We start from the raw sequence: 20,944 nt of genomic DNA on the forward strand, positions 1-20,944 counted from the left end.
ACTGTTAGCATAGACTAATTGGCATGGCCCAAGGTCCTCAGGGAAACAAAGATGCTCTTATTAGGCAGGACATTCCAAGGGTTTAGAGATTTTTTTTCCTACCACTCATTTGTCCTACTGTGGTGGCTTGTGTTTTGTTATGATGCTGGAAACTATGCCACTGGTATTTTAAATGCACCAGCACGATCACGCATCGTGGACAGGTGTCAGCGAAGCTCCCAGATTATACAGACTAGGAAGAAAGACCTAGCGATCTACTTCCGGAAATTAGCCAGTGGAAACCAAATGGATCTCAGCAGGAAGATGCCCAATTTGGTGCTGGAAGGTGAGCCCCAGGTTGGAAGGCACTCAAAATACAGTCATGAAGTTGGCATAGAACTGGGCAATGTTTTTTTCTGTATACATAAGGTCAGCATGAGTCAGAGCCAACTCAGTGGTAACTAACAAGAAGAGCAGAGATTACCTCAGAGGAGCCCAGGGCAAAACCCAAACTTTAAAAAAAAAACTTTAGGCAAGGTTAATTCTTTATTGCACAGCTATTCCAGTGAATTATTTTGCCGAAGATTTTACAGAAATACAGCGTGGCTGTGATTTGGGGGCTTCCAGCTGAAGTCAGTGTTTCCAAGAGGAAAATCTGTGCTAAGTTTTAATGACCCATTTCTAAATTTTCCATGTTTTGCCATTACCTCTACATACCACCTTATTCATGCTCAACCCTTGATTCTTGCATTTAATGTTTGGTTAAACCCAACCCCATGAAGCTAAAGAGATTGCTTTTACAACATATTTGACATGTGTTAGTGTGTATAGGGCATTGTCTGTATCTAGTTCTAAATATTATGTATTACTTTTTAATTAGCTATATTTTTATCCCCGACTAGCATCACAAGATGGTTTAATAGCTCTCTATGAGAAATTTCTCTAATAGATGCACTGTGACAAAAGCTTTTCACCTTGCTTAAAATATCCTAAATTCAAAAGCTTTTAAGTCAACAGACGAGGAGTTGTTTTGAAGTTGCCTTGCTGAATTTATGGCTCTGATTTTAAAGCATTAATTTTTTTTTTCTCCATTCAGGAAGACCTGAGATACAGTATTATAGCATTCTTAAAATGTATACATATAGTATTGAGCTAGAATGAAATATTTTTTGAGCTACCTTATCAGTCGACACAATCAGTTTATTTTACTGAGGAATTAGAATCAGTTCAAATTGTGATTTAACCTGAATTTTTAAAAATCTTTTCCACATTAGGGTATCATTTATTATGTTACAACCTCCTCTAAGTTAGAGGAGTGGCTAGCTAACGAGACAATGCAAGAAGGACTACGTCTCTGCGCAGATCGAAATTATGTTGATGTGGACCCAACGTTTAATCCAAACATTGATGAAGACTATGACCATCGACTAGCAGGCATATCCAGGGAGAGTTTCTGTGTGATTTACCTCAACTGGATAGAGTATTGCTCTTCCCGAAGAGCAAAGGTAGGGGTACTTGATTTCACTTACAAGTCTTTGAATCCAGGTTTTTTTCAGAGATGGAAGGAGTATCCCTGTTTGTTATTATGTGGTCAGTTTTTTTTTGTTTTTTTTTTTGTAGTTCTTTCTGATCTTATTCTGGTTCATTGTGGTTGGACTACACCAACCAACTCTGCCAAAAACAGGTTTAATAAAGTGACCACCTTCATTCTTTCATTTTCAGTGTCCTAATCTCACTGTTCGAGTAGCCCCCCTCCACGTTACGCATGCACATACTCAAATTACAATAACATTGAATGCCTTCTTGAAGACTACATTTTGGAGAGCCCACCTAGACTTAAGGATAATTAAGTACCTTTTTCCCAAATCTAAAGTGAGAACAGTGCTGTTTGATAGAACTCTCTGCAATGATCGAAATGATCTGTGCTGTCCAGTGTTGTAGCCATTAACCACATGTGGCTATTGAACACTTGAAATGTGGCTAGTACAACTAAGGAACTGAATTCTTAATTGTATTTAATTTTATTTTAATAGCTACAAGTGGCTAGTGGTTACCATTTTAGACATGTAGATCTAGACCATTGGCTTTTCAATGTTAATGTGGGTAAAAACGACCTAGGAACTTGTAAAAATGCAGATCTCTGGGTCTCCCTGAGAGATTCTGAGTCAGTATATCTAACCTGGGACCCCAAAATCTGCATCACCTTGGGTAATTTTAATTCAAGTTGCTCCCATCAGCACTTGGAGAAGCCTTGGTATATGACTCATTCCTAAATTGCTCATTCCTAAAGGTAAGATGAGACCTCAGCATACTACTACTTCCTTCTAGGTTTCGTGGCCCTCATGGAATAATTGGCCCCCTGGCCAGACTCTGTGTGAAATAACCACAGCCTGTGGTTCCAGAACCTAATCCTGATCACCACTATTGCTTTCCAAGCCGTGGTGGTGGTAGTGTGTGCTGTTGAGTTGATTCTCACTCATAGTGACCCTACAGGACAGAGTAGAACTGCTCTTCACAGTTTCCCAGGGTGTAATCTTTATTGAAACAGATCTCCAGGTCTTTTCCCTCAAGGAGTCACTGGTGGGTTCACTTAACAGCTAAGTGGTTAACCATTGTACCACCAAGACTCCTTTTGCAAGCCACAGCATTGTGTATTGAACCACCAGCATCCTGTGTACAGGATTAATTTGACCACAGATCACCTTTACAACCAGTGCCTTTTAACCCTGACCAGCTTTAGGTTTAGCACCTGCTTTATGCCTTGTGTTGCAGCTACTTAGAGTAAGAAACCTTATCATATCAGTCTCTTGTCTTTTTACTTCATCAGTAAGAAAGGGAGCATCCTTGTACTTCTCTAAACGGTGGCCTTTGAGCTTTATACTAGAAGCACAATAATATTGACTGAGTTGAGTAGCACTTTTTTTAAGAAGGGAGAAAGAGTAGGGTAAAAGAACCTCAGAAGAGGCTCAGAAACAGGACTAAACTTCTCTGCTTCTAACCCCGTGATGAGCAATTTTACTTTTTCAAAAATGAAATATACTTAGAATAGTTTAGACTTGAGTTTTGTTGTTGTTGAGGGCGGTGATCATATTATTCTAATAGCCTTTCTCTGGCTTAGATGATACTGGCTACTTTAGTTTTGTTTTTCTCATGGTCACCTGGGCTAGGAACTTATTTTCTTCCCACCCAGGAACAGGGGTCCATCTTTCCTAAACTTCAGGACCCTTCTCTTATAGATTATTCCTGAGGTCATGGACATCACTTGAGGAAGTCCTCCCAGTGGCTAATTCATGCATTCAGAAAGTTTGTGTCCAAACTTGGATATCTCCAGTCTCTTCAGATGGCTTATTATTACTAGGTCAGTCAGGCTTATATTCTGTGTAATGTAATTCTTATAAGAATCATCCAAAGGGAAGAAAAGTTATCAATTGCATTTTTCCAGCTATATACTCTTAAAACTTTTTACATGTGCTATTCAGTGACATGGAAACCCTGGTGGCGTAGCGATTAAATGCCACAGCTTCTAACCAAAGGGTCGGCAGTTTGAATCCTCCAGGCGCTCCTTGAAAACTCTGTGGGGCCGTTCTACTCTGTCCTGTTGGGTCGCTATGAGTCGGAATTGACTTGACAGCACTGGGTTTGGTTTTGGTTTTATTCAGTGACATTAATCACCACTTTCATTATGTTCTGCAGCCATTCCAGTTTTTCTTTTAAATTGAAAGTGATTATCCCTACCTCCTTAAAATTGTGCATTCTTTTCTCTGAGTCACCATTCCCAGAATAGCCTCTTCCTGGGGAAGTTTTTAATTAAGCTGGAAAGATTTGCTGACTCTAAGCTCTGGTGCCCTCACCTAAATGGCAGAAAGTTGCCTCAAAACTCTTTTTCCAAAGTGTTCTTCCCAAATAGTGTTCTACACTAAATAGAAATTTCAAAAATCATATTTCTTTCTTCTCTAATTACAGTGAAATCTGTGAGAGATTGCCTTGTTTTTCCAGGTCTCTCAAATTTTCCACCTTTGACGGGGTGCAGCTTACCACTTTTCGGTCACTCTCTATTAGTGGAAAATATTTGAGTGTTCCTATCTTACACAGATTCCGGCTTTCTCAGGTTTTACCGTATATATATTCATGTTTTTGTTAGGTGCCATCAAGTCAGTTCCAACTCACAGGAACCCTATATAAAACAGAACGAAACACTGCCCAGTCCTGTGCCATCCTCACAATCATTGTTACGCTTGAACTCGTTGTTGCAGCCACTGTGTCAGTCCATCTTGTTGAGGGTCTTCCTCTTTTTCACTGACCCTCTACCAAGCATGATGTCCTTCTCCAGGGACTGGTTGCATTTGATAACATGTCCAAAGTACATGTGAGAAGTCTTGCCTTCCTCTTTTCCGAGGAACATTCTGGCTGTACTTCCCCCAAGACAGATTTGTTCGTTCTTCTGTTAGTCCATAATATATTCAAAATTCTTCGCCAAGTCCATAATTCAAAGGCATCAATTCTTCAGCCTTCGTTATTCACTGTCCAGCTTTCACATGCATATGAGGTGATTGAAAATATCATGGCTTGGGTCAGGTGCACCTTAGTCCTCAAAGTAACATCTTTTTAAAGAGGACTTTTGCAGCAGATTTGCCCAATGCAGTGCGTCTTTTGGTTTCTTGACAGCTGTTTCCATGGGCATTGTTGTGGCTCCAAGTAAAATGAAACCCTTGACGACTTCATTCTTTTCTCCATTTATCAAGATGTTGCTTATTGGTCAGTTGTAAGGATTTTTGTTTTCTTTATGTTGACGTGCAATCCATACTAAAGGCTATAGTTGTTGATCTTCATCAGTAAGTGCTATGTATGCTAGGAGGGAATAATTTTCCATATACTAGCTATATATATCTTCTAAAGACATTGAAATAATGTTTTTTCTAAACACTGTCCTGAAAAATAAAAAAACTCTGTTACTGTCAAGTCAATCTCAACTCATAAATGTGGTCCTAAACCAAAACCAAACCAAACCCTTTGCCATTGGGTCATTTCCAACTCCTAGTGCAGTACAACTACCTGGAATGCCAAATTAGAAAGAAAGACCAGAGCAGCATTAAGTTTAGGGCTAAATTTTCCCCGTTACTGAGGCTGGTACTTCTGAGTAGTATAGCCAAGCACAAGATTTTACATTGCCACTTTCTGCTTCTTTCTGGTGGTTCTTTTCCCAACCTTGGGTCGTTGCTGCATGTGTTGATCAGTACTCGGATGAAGACTCAACAGGGACCATCTGCAGATATCTGGAGTTTTTTATGTAGCTTTTTTTTTCTGGTACTTTGCCCTCTGAACTCTACTTGCCTTGACCCTCTCAGACTCCCAGCTGTCTCCTCAAGTTGGAGACCTCTAGGTTTCACCTTTGTTCCTTGCATTGTAGCCTGGTAACTCTAGTCAGCAAGTTGGGTCAATCATAAGGCTCACCTCATTTGTTTCACATCTCTCAGAGATTAGTATCCTGCCCCGCCAAATGTCCATTGTCTGCAAACCATTGTTCATGTGTTGTGTACAGTTCTTTGGTGCTCTATTACTCCATCTTGATGAGAAGCAGAAGCCTGAACTAAATTGTAATTTTTTTTTCCTCATCACAAACGCCAAACATTTTAATCATAGAAAATTGTCAGGGCCAGGGGAGAATGAAGAAAAAGTCACACGTACTTTTATCATTTATATAACTTCAAATTTGTACTCACATACTTGCTCTCTTTTTTTCTTTCCTGTTTCTTAAAACAAGTGCTTTCTTACTCTTTATCTACAGTTTTGTAAGGTGGAGCCAGAATTCTTTCAGAGAGTCAGTTTGATTAAACCAGGATGTATACTTACTATAAGAGATAATATATCTTTGGAAACAGTCTAATTGATAAACAATTAGGCATCTCTTACACAGTTTTTTGTTTGTAGGCGTACATTTATTATAGATGAAATTAAGTTAAATTTTAAAATCCTCTTATGATTACAATAAATTAACAGAATTGACTAATATGTTAATTAAATTGACCAATCAATATTAAATTGATATATTTGCCCCTTTTTTGTTTATAAGTGAAATGATTTATAAAGCTGAAAATATATATCACTTGCAAAATTAAAATAATTAAGCTCATTATTAACCTGTATCAGTGATTGTTTAACTTTAGCTAACGTTAGAGTCACCTGAGGGGTCATTGCCGGAACCCAGCTCCAGAATTGTGACTGTATAAGGTCTGAGTGGCCCAAGAGTTTGCATTTCTAACAAGTTCCCAGCTTCTAATGGTGGTGGTCCTGGGACTATGCTTTGAGAACCACTGCCCTAAAGAATGTCTTAGTAACTGAGATACCAAGATTTTATCTAGTATTTATAACAAGGTAAAACATTATGTTAACTTACATATCAGTGAATATTATTAGGCTCTCCTGGGCCAGGAAGGAGAGGTGATCTACCGTCTTCCTTCAATTGTCAAGGCATGCAGTTATTTTAAAAGAAAAAAAGATGGAAACAGTATACACATCAATTTGATAGTTATAGATTGGATGACACAGCTGTCACTAACAGCCTCCTTGCCAGGTTATGGCCAGACACAACTCATTGAATGGTATATTTTAAGGCTAACACAATGTCAGAAATTAGTATACCAGGAAGTACTTTGAGATCTTTAGCTAAGATCCTAATACTTTATAATACAGCCAGGTTTTTTAAAACTATGTTCCAGTATTATAAAGTATTGGATTTTGTTTAAAGATTACAACTCATAATTTATTTTATACCCTTTTGTTGCTAACTTTATTTTCATTCGAACTTTTATTTGAAGAGAGAGAAATTATGCTCTGGTTGAGTTCTTTATCCTCTCACTGATTTATTAAATAGGTATCTTCTGATTTGTTAAATACTTACTACCTTTCTGATGACTAACGTACTTTTTTTTTTTTTTTTTTTTAAGCCCGTGGATGTGGACAAAGATTCATCCCTGGTGACTCTTTGTTATGGACTCTGTGTTCTGGGACGGAGAGCTTTGGGCACTGCCTCCCACCATATGTCTAGGTATGAGAGGCATTTCTGTTCTCATGAAGACAATATGGGGAGCCATATAACCTAAATCCGACATAATTTTACATGGACGCATTCTATGCAAATGTATTGCAAGTTTCTTTAGATTTGATATTTGTGTAGATCTTTTTGCTGCATGTAGTTGAGTTCTATTAGCTGATTAACAGAGCTGGCTTTTAAAATTCACACATATGTGTGGGTAAATATTGATGAGAATTTAATGGATTTAAGATGGTTAAAAAAATAATCATATCATCAAATATTATTGGTCTCCCATTTACATTTGTTTTTCTAATTTAATGTACAACTTTTAAAATTTAAATTTAAAAAACAGCTTTTGTCTAGAACATTCATAATTTTAAAATAGTTGTACATTGAATTTTGGGACTCGAAGTACAAACTGAATTTCTCGAAGTATGCATTTATATGAATTGGAAATAAGAAATAACTGATATTTTAAGTCTCTGTGATTCCTACATGATTTCCATTAGACCCTTCTTTTTTATTTTAACGTATAAGCTCGTTATCTTTCGTTTATTTTCATGGACTCAGTATTATAGTGTTCATAAGCACGGGTCCCAGGTCAAACAGGCCCTATCTCCTGTGATTCTGATTCAAGAGTTCTGACATTAGTTCCTGGAATCTCTATTTTCACAACGCCCCCAGATGGTCATGATCCACAACCAAATGTAAGAATCAGTATAGCGGAAGACCTTTCACTGTCAAAATATGTGAATCTTTATCTCCAATCTTAACAGTAATTTAGAGTCATTCCTCTATGGATTGCATGCCCTATTTAAGGGAGATTTCCGTATTTCTTCAATTCGAGATGAGTGGATCTTTGCTGACATGGAATTGCTAAGAAAAGTAGTAGTCCCTGGAATCCGTATGTCCATTAAACTTCATCAGGTAAGAAGATGAGATTTCTAATATCATTACTGGTTTTTACTGATCATTTTTCACTTGACCTTCCAAATTATATGTTTCTTAGAAACTTTTTGAGAAATAATTCTGATCTGAAATTAAGAAAAATCTGATTCATAGCAAGATATTAAATCTTAGAAGCCTGAACCTATGTTTCTAACAGTGAATGTGAACATTAATATTAGAGGGTGACTGATCTGGGCAAGAATAACTTGAAGAAAAATTTAAGCAATGGCAAGCTGGAGATAAAGGTCTTTGGCAGTGGTTAAGTACTCGGCTGCTAACTGAGGTCTGAGGTTCAAACCCACCAACTGCTCCAGGGGAGAAAAATGTGGTAGTCTGCTTCTATAAAGATTTACAGCCTTGGAAACCCTATGGGGCAGTTCTACTCTGTCCTGTAGGGTCACTATGAGTCAGCATCAACTTGACAGCCACAGGTTTATTTTCATGTGATTGCAATTTTTGCATCTTTCCTGCATGAATGCTCCAAAAAAAGAAAACCAAACCCAATGCCATTGAGTCGATTCCAATTCATAGCGACCCTAGAGGACAGAGTAGAACTGCCCCATAGAGTTTCCAAGGAGCGCCTGGCGGATTTGAACTGCCGACCTCTTGGTTAGCAGCTGTAGCACTTAACCACTATGCCACCAGGGTTTCCTACATGAATACTAGCCAACTCCAAATGCAGCGTAGTAACAGTTTAGGAGTGTTATAAATAGGCTGCTGTTATGGAATCTTAAGTTTCATTTAGCATGTTATGTAGAATAAAGAATCGTTAGAATAGATTTAGCCTTAGTTAAGTAATCCTGGTAGAGTAATAAAGTTAAAATGAGGCCTAGAAATGTACTTGCAAAGACCTAGATCATTTCAAGAATTTGATTGCTAAATTAAATACTGGCATTTGCTGCCCTGATCATTCTACTTGAAAATAATTAATCAGGTCTGATGATAGAGACCACATAATAAAAAGACTCGTTAAAATGTATCTGCTGTGCTCTAATGGGAAACCCTGGTAGCATAGTGGTTAAGAGCTGCGGCTGCTAACCAAAAGGTCAGCAGTTCGAATCCACCAGGCACTCCTTGGAAACTCTATAGGGTGGTTCTGCTCTGTCCTGTAGGGTCACTATGAGTCGGAATCGACTCGACGGCAACAGGTTTGGTTTTTGGTTTTTTTGTGCTCAAATCTGATTGAATCTGTTTTTCCCCCAAATAAAGTCTCAATCACTTTTTAAGTGATTTTAATACAACATAAAATACTGAAATTTAGTTGAATTCCCATAAGAGTTACTTTAAGAGCATTACTAATGAAAGTTATATTTTTTGAAAATCTCTGAAAAATGCTTTTGAGGGTGATGGGGAAAATATTTATTTGGGATCAAATAGAATTGTCTTTTTCAGACTAGCTTTAGAGTCTTGAGATAAAATTCAATGAATTTAAAAGAAAAAGATAATGATTTCAGGTGAAAATGTTTCTAAAACTACAGAATATTTTAAAAGGCACCAATTATATATCTGCTGTGTGAGACATGCTCTCTTTTATATGGCTGTTCAGCTTCTGACAGACATCTTCTAAACATTATGACAGATATCTTGTCTCCATCTGGCAGAGTTCATAGCCTATGGTGGTAGCCTCCAACCTTAAGTCTCTGCCTCTAGTCATTCCATACACGTCCTTTTTCCTATTGCTGCCGGGGCCATTTCCTTTACACATTTATTTGGTTTGGGCACTATTGCCTATTCTAGTAGTTCTCTACCTTGTTTTCAGGCCCAACACTCTGGCTACAGCGTACGCCTATCGTTAGCCAAGACTCACAACAACAGTGAGAGACAGGGAGAATGAGGAGGAATTGGGAACTTAGGAATAGTGGGGTTGGGGAGTGAGGACAGGCATAAATGCAACTGGAAGAAGCCCCTCTTGTAATTCTGATATGTGATATAGATTGACCTATAAAGTTCCAAGTAGCATTCACATATCAAGCATAAACCCTGGTGGCATAGTGGTTAAGTGCTGTGGCTGCTAACCGAAAGGTTGGCAGTTCCAATGCACCAGGCACTCCTTGGAAACTGTGGGGCAGTTCTACTCTGTCCTATGGTGTCGCTATGAGTCGGAATTGACTCAACAGCAATGGGTTTTTGGGTATCAAGCATACATTTATTGGAGCCCTGGTGGCACGGTGGTTAAGTGTTAGGCTGCTAACCAAAAGGTGGGCAGTTCGAATCCACCAGTAGCTCCTTGGAAACCCTATGGGGCAGTTCTCTGTCCTCCAGAGTTGCTATGAGTCAGAATCGACTGGTCAGCAGTGGGTTTGGTTTGGTTTGATGTTGAGCATCACTTTGAGCCAGACGTTGGGCTACCTGTGAGGAGCTCTCGGACCTGGAAAAGACAGACAGATCAGTGCTGATCATCTCCAAAGTTCATCATGTACTCATGAAAATCCATAAAGTGAACAATAGGCTTAAATATTAAAAAGAAAATTTATGCGTGCATTTGCCGTGTGACCCAGCAATTCTACTCTTAGATGTTTACCCAAGAGAATGAAAGCATATGTCTACACAAAGACCATACACAAGTGTTCAGAGTAACTTTATTCGTTATAGCCCCAAATTGGAAACAATTCAAATGCCCATCAGATGAACATACAAATTGTGCTATATCCACATGATAGAATATTACTCAGAAATTAAAAGAAACCATCTGTTGTTACATGCCACAACATGAATGAATCTCAAACATGCTGCAGAGCAAGAGAAGCCAGACATAAAAAAAGAGTGCGCTCTGTGTGATTTTATTTATATAGATTTTAAAACAGGCAGAACTAATTTATAGTGACAGAAAGTAGATCAGAGGTCGCTTGGGGTTAGGGGTAGAGATGGAATGCCAAAGGGCAGGAAGGAATTTTTTGGAGTGATGGAAATGTTCTATACTTAGATTACGGCAGTGATTACATGGGCATGCAGGTTCATCAAAATGCATCTAACTGTATACTTTAAATGGGTGCATTTTCTTGTATGTAAATTATACCTCAAACTTTAAAAAAAAGGATTTCTGTTCTGAGTCTGAGAGAGCTAAAAATATAAAATTTCTATGACCCTTTTGCCTTTCAGACATAATCTTTGATGGTATGTTTTTAGCACTTCGTGTGTATTTTTAGATTTTGTTTTTTCCTTTCCTTTTTTCTTTTCTCTCTCTCTCCCCCTTATAGCTGTATAACCTAAATCTGATATGGGTTTACCTGGAAGCATTCTATATAAATTTTTTACAAAAGTTTCTTTAGATTTGATATCTAAAGTATATCAATGTAAAGTATTTTTTGTGCTTACATTTTGGAAATTCAAACTAACAATTCTATAAAGTGCTTTGGTATCTCATTGTATCACACTAACCCAGAGAGTTATTTAAATCCCATTTTGTAGATGAAGATTAACCAAAACTCAGAGGAAATAAGCCAGTTGCCTTCCTTCTGTGCCCTCTTTCTTGTCCTCTTTTTAATCATTTTGTAAAACATGTTTCCTCCTCACTTGTTTTTCCTTTCTTACTAGTCTCTGAGAAATCTCATGGGTGTTAGAGGTGGAATAGACCAGTCATCAAAGGCATCTGCTTGTAGCTTCTAAAGTATGTTTCTAAAATGCTTCCCAAAACTTTTCCCAGAAGAACTGGGTCATTATTTCTTTTTGTTTATTTGAAAATACTGAAAAACATTAAAAAGATAAACCACCCAAAAGTAAACATCTTTCCATCACCACATGCTGTCCTACTCTACCCCCAAGCAGCAATCGCTGCCAATAATTTGATGAATATATTTTCTCATTCCTCCCCCAAGTTCCTACAGACATTTCCATCTATGTATATATATTTTCCTTTTAAAAATTTTAATTGTGTGATACAAATTGATCTGTAATGCATCCCTTTTTTTTTCCATTTAGTATAACACAGGCATGTTTCCAAGTCAGTACGTACAGAGGTACCTCATATATTTTAATGGCTCTATAGTATTCCAGATTCCATAATTTTTACCACAATTTATTCAGCCATTTCCTTGTCCATGGACGTTCTGCTTATTTAAAATGTTTTGTCATGAAAATAGTGCTGCACTGATATACACAGAATTTTATATACTCATTCAACCATCTTATGTCCAGTGAAAAGAAACTTGAACAAAATTAAAATCTCCCCTTTTGCTATGCCTAACGATTTCCATCTTTGTGTCCATTTTAGGTGATTATTGCCTGTCTAGACTTTTATTTTTCATTCAAATAATTGCACCAGTACTGCTATACAAAAATGGTATTCCTTTCCAAATGGAACTATTTGCTAGTAGAAAGCATACCATATGACATGTAGACATCTGCTGGTATAGGAAAATATGAAGTCAGCATTTAAAAGAAAGGAGAGTTGGTGTACAATGTACAAAAGTCAAGAGTCACCTACCAGCATTTTGTTATGAATGTTACCTTAGATCGGCTTCCCTAGAAGCAGAGCTAGAGGCCAAGATTCTTTCAAGAGATTTATCCAGAGAGTTCTCTCAAGAAAATTCTGTAAGGCAGTGATGGGAGAAGGATAGAACAGGGGAAGAAGCTAAGCAAAGATGTGTTTCAGCTGGATTCTAGCCTCAGCCCGATTTCAGAGGGTGCCTGCAACCTGAGTAACACCAATTCCCCAGCATTTCCTGTCCAGGCAGCTCCCATCAGCTAAAGGCAGTTCTTAGGAGAACAGCTGTGAGCTGTTTCAAGCTAACACTCAAAAGCAGAAGAGAGATGAGTGCACCAGCCTAGAAAAAGAAATCTGGAGGGGACACCAGTGAGGTACTCGACTCTGCTCAAAAAGCCAGTTATCTAATTTTCTCACTGTTTTCCCACTAGGCTGTAAGGCATGTGAGCGCAGTGTTTGTATCCACCTCGTTCACTACTATATTTGCAGTCCCCAGCACAATGCCTGGCAGTGGAATAGGTACCTAGTTCCCACAAAGAGACTTTATGCTATAATTGTCGTTATCTCTTCACTGACCTTTTGTGCTCTTACCCTATAGGTTTCCCTGCTTGGAGTCCATTCCTTTTCACTCACACTGCCCATCTCCCTCCACTGACATTGTATTCCTTCTTTAAGGCTTGGCGCAAGACCACCTCCATTGTGTAGCCTTCCCTAATCACATCACCTGAACTCGACAGTTCTTTTAGTTAACTTTTATAATCATATAATTTTTTCTAATGGAATGCAAAAATACTCAATAAAAATCTAAGTTCAAGCCCTGGCATTACCATTTACTACTAAACCTAGGAAGCAGCTGAGTCTCTTTGAGCTTTATTTTGATAACGTGTGAAATGTGGGTATTACCTGCCCAACCTTCATGCTAGGTTCTTGTTAAGAGCCAGATTTTCTTTGTATTGGAGCGTATTGGAGAACTCATTTATTTTGCATTCTCATATAGCCCAGCCCCCAGACTCTGAGGCTATCTCCCTCCTCTCCTTCCCCTCCCCTTCAGCAAGCACACACACTAGTCAGTTGGCTTTGAGTACAAATGAGTTACTTTACCTGGGTGTGAAAATTTACTACCTCCCAGCTGTAAATACAAAGGTAGCCAGTATAATGTTTGCATTTCCTGAACACTCAGGCCATTTAAAAAATGCAAATTGGTGTTATGATTATTTGAGTATGTGTCCTGTGTCACGTATTAATTTGTAAGTTCCTTAAGGGAATGTGGAAATCATGGTGGTATAGTGGTTAAGAGCTACTGCTGCTGAACAAAAGGTCGGCAGTTTGAATGAACCAGACCCTCCTTGGAAACTCTACAGGGCAATTCTACTCTATACTATAGGGTCGCTATGAATCGGAATCAGCTTGATGGCAACAGGTTTGGTTTTTTGGTTTAAAGGGAGTATATTTCATATACTTCTTTGTTTCATTCATACTACCTGCTACAGACTTCTGCCTATGGAAAATATTGAATAAATGTTAATCAAATAAAGGAGTAGTTATTAAGACCAAGAGATTTTTCAGGGAAGACCTTACTAGCTTTTTTGGGATTACCAGTTGTCGAGTTGAGTCACTTCAACTCATGGCAACCCCATGAGAACCTGCTCTGTAGGGTTTTTAATGGCTGATTTTGCAGAGGTAGATCACCAGGCCCTTCTTCCAAGGCAACTCTGAGTGAACTCAAACCATCAACCTTTCCATTAGCATAAGGCATGTTAACTATTTGCACCACCAGCGACCCCTCCTTTAGGACTAGGCCTTAATCTCTCCTGAAAACTCATAGCTTTGAGGCATACCCTTAAAGACGAGAGGCCGGATAAAATGGTAAATTAGAGTCATTCTACAGATGAAGCTTTATGCGAAGTATCTAGTTAAAAAGGAACACAATTTAGAGACCTTTTATGTAAACTGATAACAGCAAAATAATCCTTTAAAAGAAAATGTTTATAAATACATGAATGAAGATAGAAACAACCAACTTGAATAAGAAAAACAAAGAAAATGTGTAAAAAGTAAAAATGGTGTCTATTTATCTAAACCTTAGAGGAGAGAGTTGGACTGAGCAACGTACAGAAGTGGTCGTAACAGTGATGAGCTAATTCCTAACTTGGTTATGGTTAAGAATCGTCATTTATCTCGAATAATGTTAACATGTACTCATGTGAAATAAGAATTTTCATTTAGTAACTATAAAAGTTTTTAGTCATCCTGGAAATCATTCTCTTCTTCCTAAAAACAGTATTTTTTTTAATTTCTGTGTTTAGGATCATTTTACTTCCCCAGATGAATACGATGACCCTAGTGTCCTCTATGAAGCCATCGTCTCTCATGAAAAAAACCTCGTGATAGCCCATGAAGGGGACCCCGCGTGGCGGAGTGCTGTCCTTGCCAGCTCCCCCTCCTTGCTCGCGTTGCGGCACGTCATGGACGACGGCACCAATGAATACAAAATTATCATGCTCAATAGGCGCCACCTTAGCTTCAGGGTCATTAAAGTACGTTTCTGAGGTCTTCGTGTCTGAAAAAATGGAGCTTAAATAACTTGATCCAAACTTTTAGATAGTGACTAAAAAAGATTTTTTATAATGAAAAGAAATAATGACCATACTACATTCGTGTTTATTGTTTATAATAATTTTGACTTATTTTTTCAGTGATTTATTCTGTCCTTTGAACTTTTCTCATGTGCCTTAAAGCTTTAGAAATTTTGCTTATTTCAATTTTGGCAGTCTTTTATCCAGTTCATGGCAATGTGGTGTCTATTATACATGAGATCTGGGTAGCATCTCTTCTTAAAATGTCAGCACTGTATTGCTAATGTGATATGATTCCTAAAAAAAACCAACCTAGGTTGCAAAATAACACCATATCCTGTACTTGACAGTGATCAGCAGCTAACTGTGAATGCTTCATTCTTAACTTTCCCTTGTTTGTTTTTGTATTCCCACACATCTCAGATTTTATGAGGCTGATTTGGAACTTTTTTTTTTGAGTCTGTAATAGTTTACTTTTTATCTGTGTCATTTAATCAACCAGTAAATGTCAGAAACCTCATTTCAAGTCCAAATATTTGCTACCCTCATTCCTATAAAAAATATCAATTAGCTCACTTACACATTTAGTGCTTCAATTTGAAAAGCTAAATGGACCCCAACATTTTGCTTGATATTTTCACAAGAGAGAGCAAGGGAAGGAGCCCTATGGGTGCTTATTATCTACTAGCCTGAGAGTGACAAAGGAAATTGGGTAGCTTCTATTCAAATGTGATCTCCTTATATTTGTCTCCTACTTTTTACAGTTGGTTATCATAATGAATTTTTATCTCTTCCATTTCTGCTCTTCTGTTTATGTGAATTTTATTCTTAACCCTTTAAATTCATTCCCGTGTATTCTTGTCTTCAGGTGAACAAGGAATGTGTCCGAGGTCTTTGGGCAGGCCAACAGCAGGAGCTTGTTTTTCTTCGTAACCGTAACCCAGAGAGAGGTAGCATCCAAAATGCAAAGCAAGCTCTGAGAAACATGATAAACTCATCTTGTGATCAACCTATTGGCTACCCAATCTTTGTCTCACCCCTGACAACTTCTTACTCTGACAGCCATGAACAGCTTAAGGAAATTCTTGGGGGACCTATCAGCTTGGGAAATATCAGAAACTTCATAGTATCCACCTGGCACAGGTGAGCCATGGGGTGGCATTTTTCAGGGGTGTTATATCTTGACCCTCTTAACCTAGGTAGTGTGCATTAGCTCATAGGGAAAATACAGGTGCCATGGCACAATCTAAACCTATCGTGTCTGCATTTCAGGAAATAGAACCTGAGCATTTTTATCTTCAAAATCTTATTAAATAAATCTAATGCACAGCTCTGTTTAGGAACCACTGCTCTGGCATTTGGTAGAATCTTGAAAAGTTCCTGTTTGTTTACTTGTTTAATTTTTCTTGACTGTCTTGTGATTCCTAGGTTACAAAATAACACCATAGCTTGTACTTACTATTGATCAGAGTAGCTCACTCTTTTTGGCCCGAGTAAATGGGCCAGCAAACAGAACAAACTAGGAGAAAAACATAAACTTGTGGAGGTTGATTATTATTTTCTTCTGTTTTATCGGTGTGTTCTAGCAGTTCGGGGAGCACCCCATACAGGCGGAAACTCCTGGCTGTGCCGTGCAGAGATACAACCGCCTTTTTAACAGTTCATTCTTCACCCCGGTCACAAATATATCGTGTCTTTACATATCCACGTGAATTTTTTCTCTGCTTTTTGTCTAGTAAATTATGATATATGGTGTAGGAACATCAAAGTGTGGTGGATGGTGAAGACGAATCACAGAAAGTTGTTTCTGTTTCCTGAGAGTTCTTCAGATTCTTAAAATAGAAACCAAGAGAGGAAATCAGAATATTGTTAGAATTATGAGACCTTAAGAAAAACAGAATCTGGTGATTAGAACAGTGAATTCTCTTACATCGGTGTGTTTAAATTCTTTTGGGAATACCCAACACTTAGTGAAGTTCTACCATTTTAACACCAAGTGCCGTCAAACGGAAGAACGTAAACCAGGGTTGTGTTCAGAGAATTTTCTTTTCAAAAAAATGTCTGTTATGCTGGAATTACCTTGAGGAGATTAAGTTTTTGCCTTCTAAGAAATGGCATAGAAATAGGATGCCCAACTGTCCTGGCTTGCCCAGGACAAACCAGGGGTTTGTTGACTGAGGGGTTTTCTGGGACATGGGACTTTCAGTGCTAAACTGGAACAGTGGGAAACTGGGACAGTCATGAGCAAACTGGGACAGTTGGCCATCCTACACAGAGATTAAAAAATAAAGAGGAAAAGTGATTATAGCATCACTTTTGGTGTTTAGTGTGGTACAGCAACACCATAAGTAAATTAGGTTTTCAGTTGTGTATTTCACAGTCTTTGAACAGACATGGGCAGAAATGCCACTTTCAGCTGTGACTTTAATGATACAACTGTGTTCTGTGCAGTTCTTCATTATGGTGTAAGAAAGATGTTCAAGTGTACAGAGTGAAATAGATCGGGTAGAAGTGACACAGCGAATATGAAGGGGGATATATAGGGTCGCTATGAGTTGGAGTCAATTCGACGGCAGTGGGTTTGCTTTTTGGTTTTAGAGGGCTATAGTTCTTAGGCCATTCTTTGAAAACATAACAGACTTTTTTGTTCTTAATATTGATTATACCGTAAAGATTTTCATGGGTGAATATTAGTAGCATTAACAATTCAGAGTAACTGGAAAAAGGATAAAATACCTATGTTTAAGTGACCTTGAGACCAGTGCTCTCAGTTCTGGTGTTTGTTCCTAGGTTAAGGAAAGGTTGTGGAGCTGGATGTAACAGTGGTGGCAACATTGAAGATTCCGATACCGGAGGTGGAACTTCCTGCACCAGTAACAACACAACAACTGCCAATGATCCCCATAGCAACGTGTCCCAAGGAAGTACTGGAAACCCAGGGCAAGGAACAGGAGCAGGACTCCATCCGCCTGTCACATCCTGTCCTCCAGCACTAGGTAATGTGAAGCAAAATTATATGATTAATGTTAGCCTCTTAGCTATGTTTCCAGTATACCTAATGGTTATTTTCTAGTAACTCTTTTACACTAATTACTTATTCCTAATTACCCTGAAGATAAGCCTGAAGAATCATGTCAAGCCACTTGAAAAATATGCAGAAGAACCTGCTACTCAGTATTACGGATAATTCACATTTGGTAGGAGTTCCTTAGTGTTTATGAAAATCATGGTGTAGTATTCATTGTCTCTCTCAGCAGTGCTGCTGTCATTGAAATAGACTGAAAGGGCAGTAATACTGTACTTTGAGAAATAATGGTACAAAGCTTACCACATAGTAGGCTTTTTAATGACTGTTCCTGGCTGACTCATTCCTGTGAGATGTTTCATTTCTGATTTATTAAAGAGGGATTTTTTTCATTTTTTTTCATATTCCTGTGAAAGATAATTTAGGATTTATTCCAAACTTAAATTCTGATGTTTGCTGTAAATTATTAGTATTTTCTTATGCCCCAGAATTTGAATTTTAAAAAGCTTCAACAAATAAAAATTACAAAATCCACACAAGGAAACAAATCTCAGATATTTATTACTTTTTGACAGCTTTTAAAAGTTTTAGGTATAACCATATGGTCAACAATTAAAGCAAAGATGAAAGGGTAAGGGGATAGGGAAACCAGATTACTGGAAATGAAACATTCAGAAGAGAATTAATGAGAATGTTAAAACATTGTGAAAAATGTAACAATGTCTCTGAATAAGTGCAGTAATTGTTAAATGGAAACAGAACTTGTACAAACTTCTCTGAAAACACAATAAAGCATTATTAAAAATAAATAAGGTTACTTGAAACTTAATGTAGTTATTCTAAATGAATCATATATCTAATTAAATAATTCAATTATAGAAATGTATAAGAATACCAAAAGAAAATGTTTTAGGTATAAATGCTAACTTCTGTAAATTCAGCAAGAAGCTGCTTAAGAGAGAAAGTCTTAGAATTGTATTGGGACCATCCCACTCTGAGTGTGTGCTGTTGTCTCTCCTTCTTCAGGCACTAGCCACAGCTCTCACTCTGTACAGTCAAGCCTGATCAGACAGTCCCCTGCACGGGCCTCAGTAGCCAGCCAGTCCTCTTACTGCTATAGCAGCCGGCATTCATCTCTCCGGATGTCCACTACAGGATTTGTGCCTTGTCGGCGCTCTTCCACCAGTCAGATATCGCTTCGCAACTTACCTTCGTCCATCCAGTCCCGCCTCTCTATGGTGAACCAGATGGAACCCTACAGCCAGAGTGGCCTGACCTGTGTGCAGCATGGCCTGCCTTCTTCCAGTAGTTCCAGCCAAAGCATCCCAGCCTGCAAACATCACACTCTTGTGGGCTTTCTTGGGACAGACGGAGGTCAGAGTAGTGCCACTGATGCACAGCCGGGCAACAGCTTAAGTCCTGCCAATAATTCACACACCAAAAAGGGGGAAGTGGTTTACAGAGTCCAAGTGAGTAAGCCCAGAAGTCTTCCTGTGCTGTTTTGATTACTCATTTGTTTTCATTTCTTTGATTTGTTGAATGAAGGGCTCTTGTGAAGACGCAACTTACATTTCTTAGTCTAAAGGCTAGAACACTTCAGAATGTTAAAAAAATTCTGCCAGTTTAAAACCTGAAACCAAGCAGGTTTTACAGAAGTGCTGTTTGTTCCCTATTTAGTTGTTGTCACTATCCAGCTATTGTGGCTATGGCAATAAGGTCTACCAGTAGACTAAAGGGAATTTGGAAGGTGGCTCTTTAGATAGTTTTTTATTCCCTTACAGCCAGTAGAAAACTTGAGACACGGAGTCCTATGAAGTAATCGCAAAGAAATTTTGTTCAGAATTATGTAATTTTTTATCATTAAGAAAAAATGAATTGGAAATTACCCATATTTATTTACTGTATAGATTGTGGATCCCAGTCAAATTCTGGATGGGATCAACCTGTCAAAAAGGAAAGAGCTGCAGTGGCCAGACGAAGGAATTCGGTTAAAAGCTGGGAGAAACAGTTGGAAAGACTGGAATCCTCAGGAAGGCATGGAAGGCCATGTAAGTTCTTAGGAAGCCAGTTGCCTGGTGGTCTGACTTTTTTGTGAAGTGTGGCTCACTTGTATGTGTGATTTTAGGTAGTTTATGTATGTTGTTTTTCTCTTGTGCCGCCAGTAAAGCTAAAGCTATAACTATGTAAGTAAAGATTTTTTTCAAAAGGGAAGGCAAAGATTAAAGTTGATGAAACTATTTGAGAATTAAACCTTAAATATATATAAGTTGAATTCTCCTTGAATTTATATAAAAACCCAAAAACCAAACCCACTGCTGTGAAGTCAATTCCGACTCATAGCGACCCTATCGGACAGAGTAGAACTGCCCCATAGAGTTTCCAAGGAGCGCCTGGCAGATTTGAACTGCCGACCTCTTGGTTAGCAGCCGTAGCACTTAACCACTACGCCACCAGTGTTTCCTGAATTTCTATATACTTAGGTTTAATTCTCAAATCAGTTTATCAGGTTCGATCTTGGCCTTCCTATTTAAGTGTGTGTATATATATATATATATATATATATTATTTTTTTTAATTACATAGCAGTAGCCTTAGTTTTATTATTACTAAGCTAAGTACCAGTGTCTTTTATTTATGTCTTAAAGATTCATCATTGTTGTAAATACTTATCCTCTTTAACTGATATTTAATTTTTTTTATCATGATGCATATTAGCTCTCCATGTAACAGATGATTATGCCCATTTGACTCCCTTTGTTAAAGGAAGAGCCATTCTTAACAAATCACTGTTTCTTTTATTGAAACCAAAATTTGATGGGAGTCCTTGGTTTCACCCTTTTTTTCCTCAGCCCCCATGGAAGAGAGAATGATTGTTCCCGTAAGTTCTCAAGTACTCTATCTTACAGGAAAAAAACGTAAAAATTGTCAAGCACCTTATGGCATTGAGCTAAAAATAAATA

The 20,944-nt window shown here is 38.1% G+C and overlaps 1 protein-coding gene across 6 annotated transcripts in view; it reads left to right on the forward strand.

Moving 5' to 3' along the window:
- PCNX1 (pecanex 1) overlaps positions 1-20,944 on the forward strand; it is a 187,594-nt gene that overhangs the window by 159,552 nt on the left and 7,098 nt on the right. For all 6 annotated transcript variants that reach the window (XM_064292658.1, XM_064292660.1, XM_064292659.1 and 3 more), the window contains 8 exons: positions 1,254-1,484; positions 6,924-7,024; positions 7,789-7,939; positions 14,690-14,920; positions 15,828-16,102; positions 17,750-17,955; positions 19,011-19,453; positions 19,892-20,032. In XM_064292658.1, coding sequence (XP_064148728.1) covers positions 1,254-1,484; positions 6,924-7,024; positions 7,789-7,939; positions 14,690-14,920; positions 15,828-16,102; positions 17,750-17,955; positions 19,011-19,453; positions 19,892-20,032 — 1,779 coding nt within the window. The remainder of the gene's footprint in view (positions 1-1,253; positions 1,485-6,923; positions 7,025-7,788; positions 7,940-14,689; positions 14,921-15,827; positions 16,103-17,749; positions 17,956-19,010; positions 19,454-19,891; positions 20,033-20,944) is intronic.

Source organism: Loxodonta africana, chromosome 10 (assembly GCF_030014295.1).
Source record: "Loxodonta africana isolate mLoxAfr1 chromosome 10, mLoxAfr1.hap2, whole genome shotgun sequence".
NCBI lineage: Eukaryota > Metazoa > Chordata > Mammalia > Proboscidea > Elephantidae > Loxodonta > Loxodonta africana.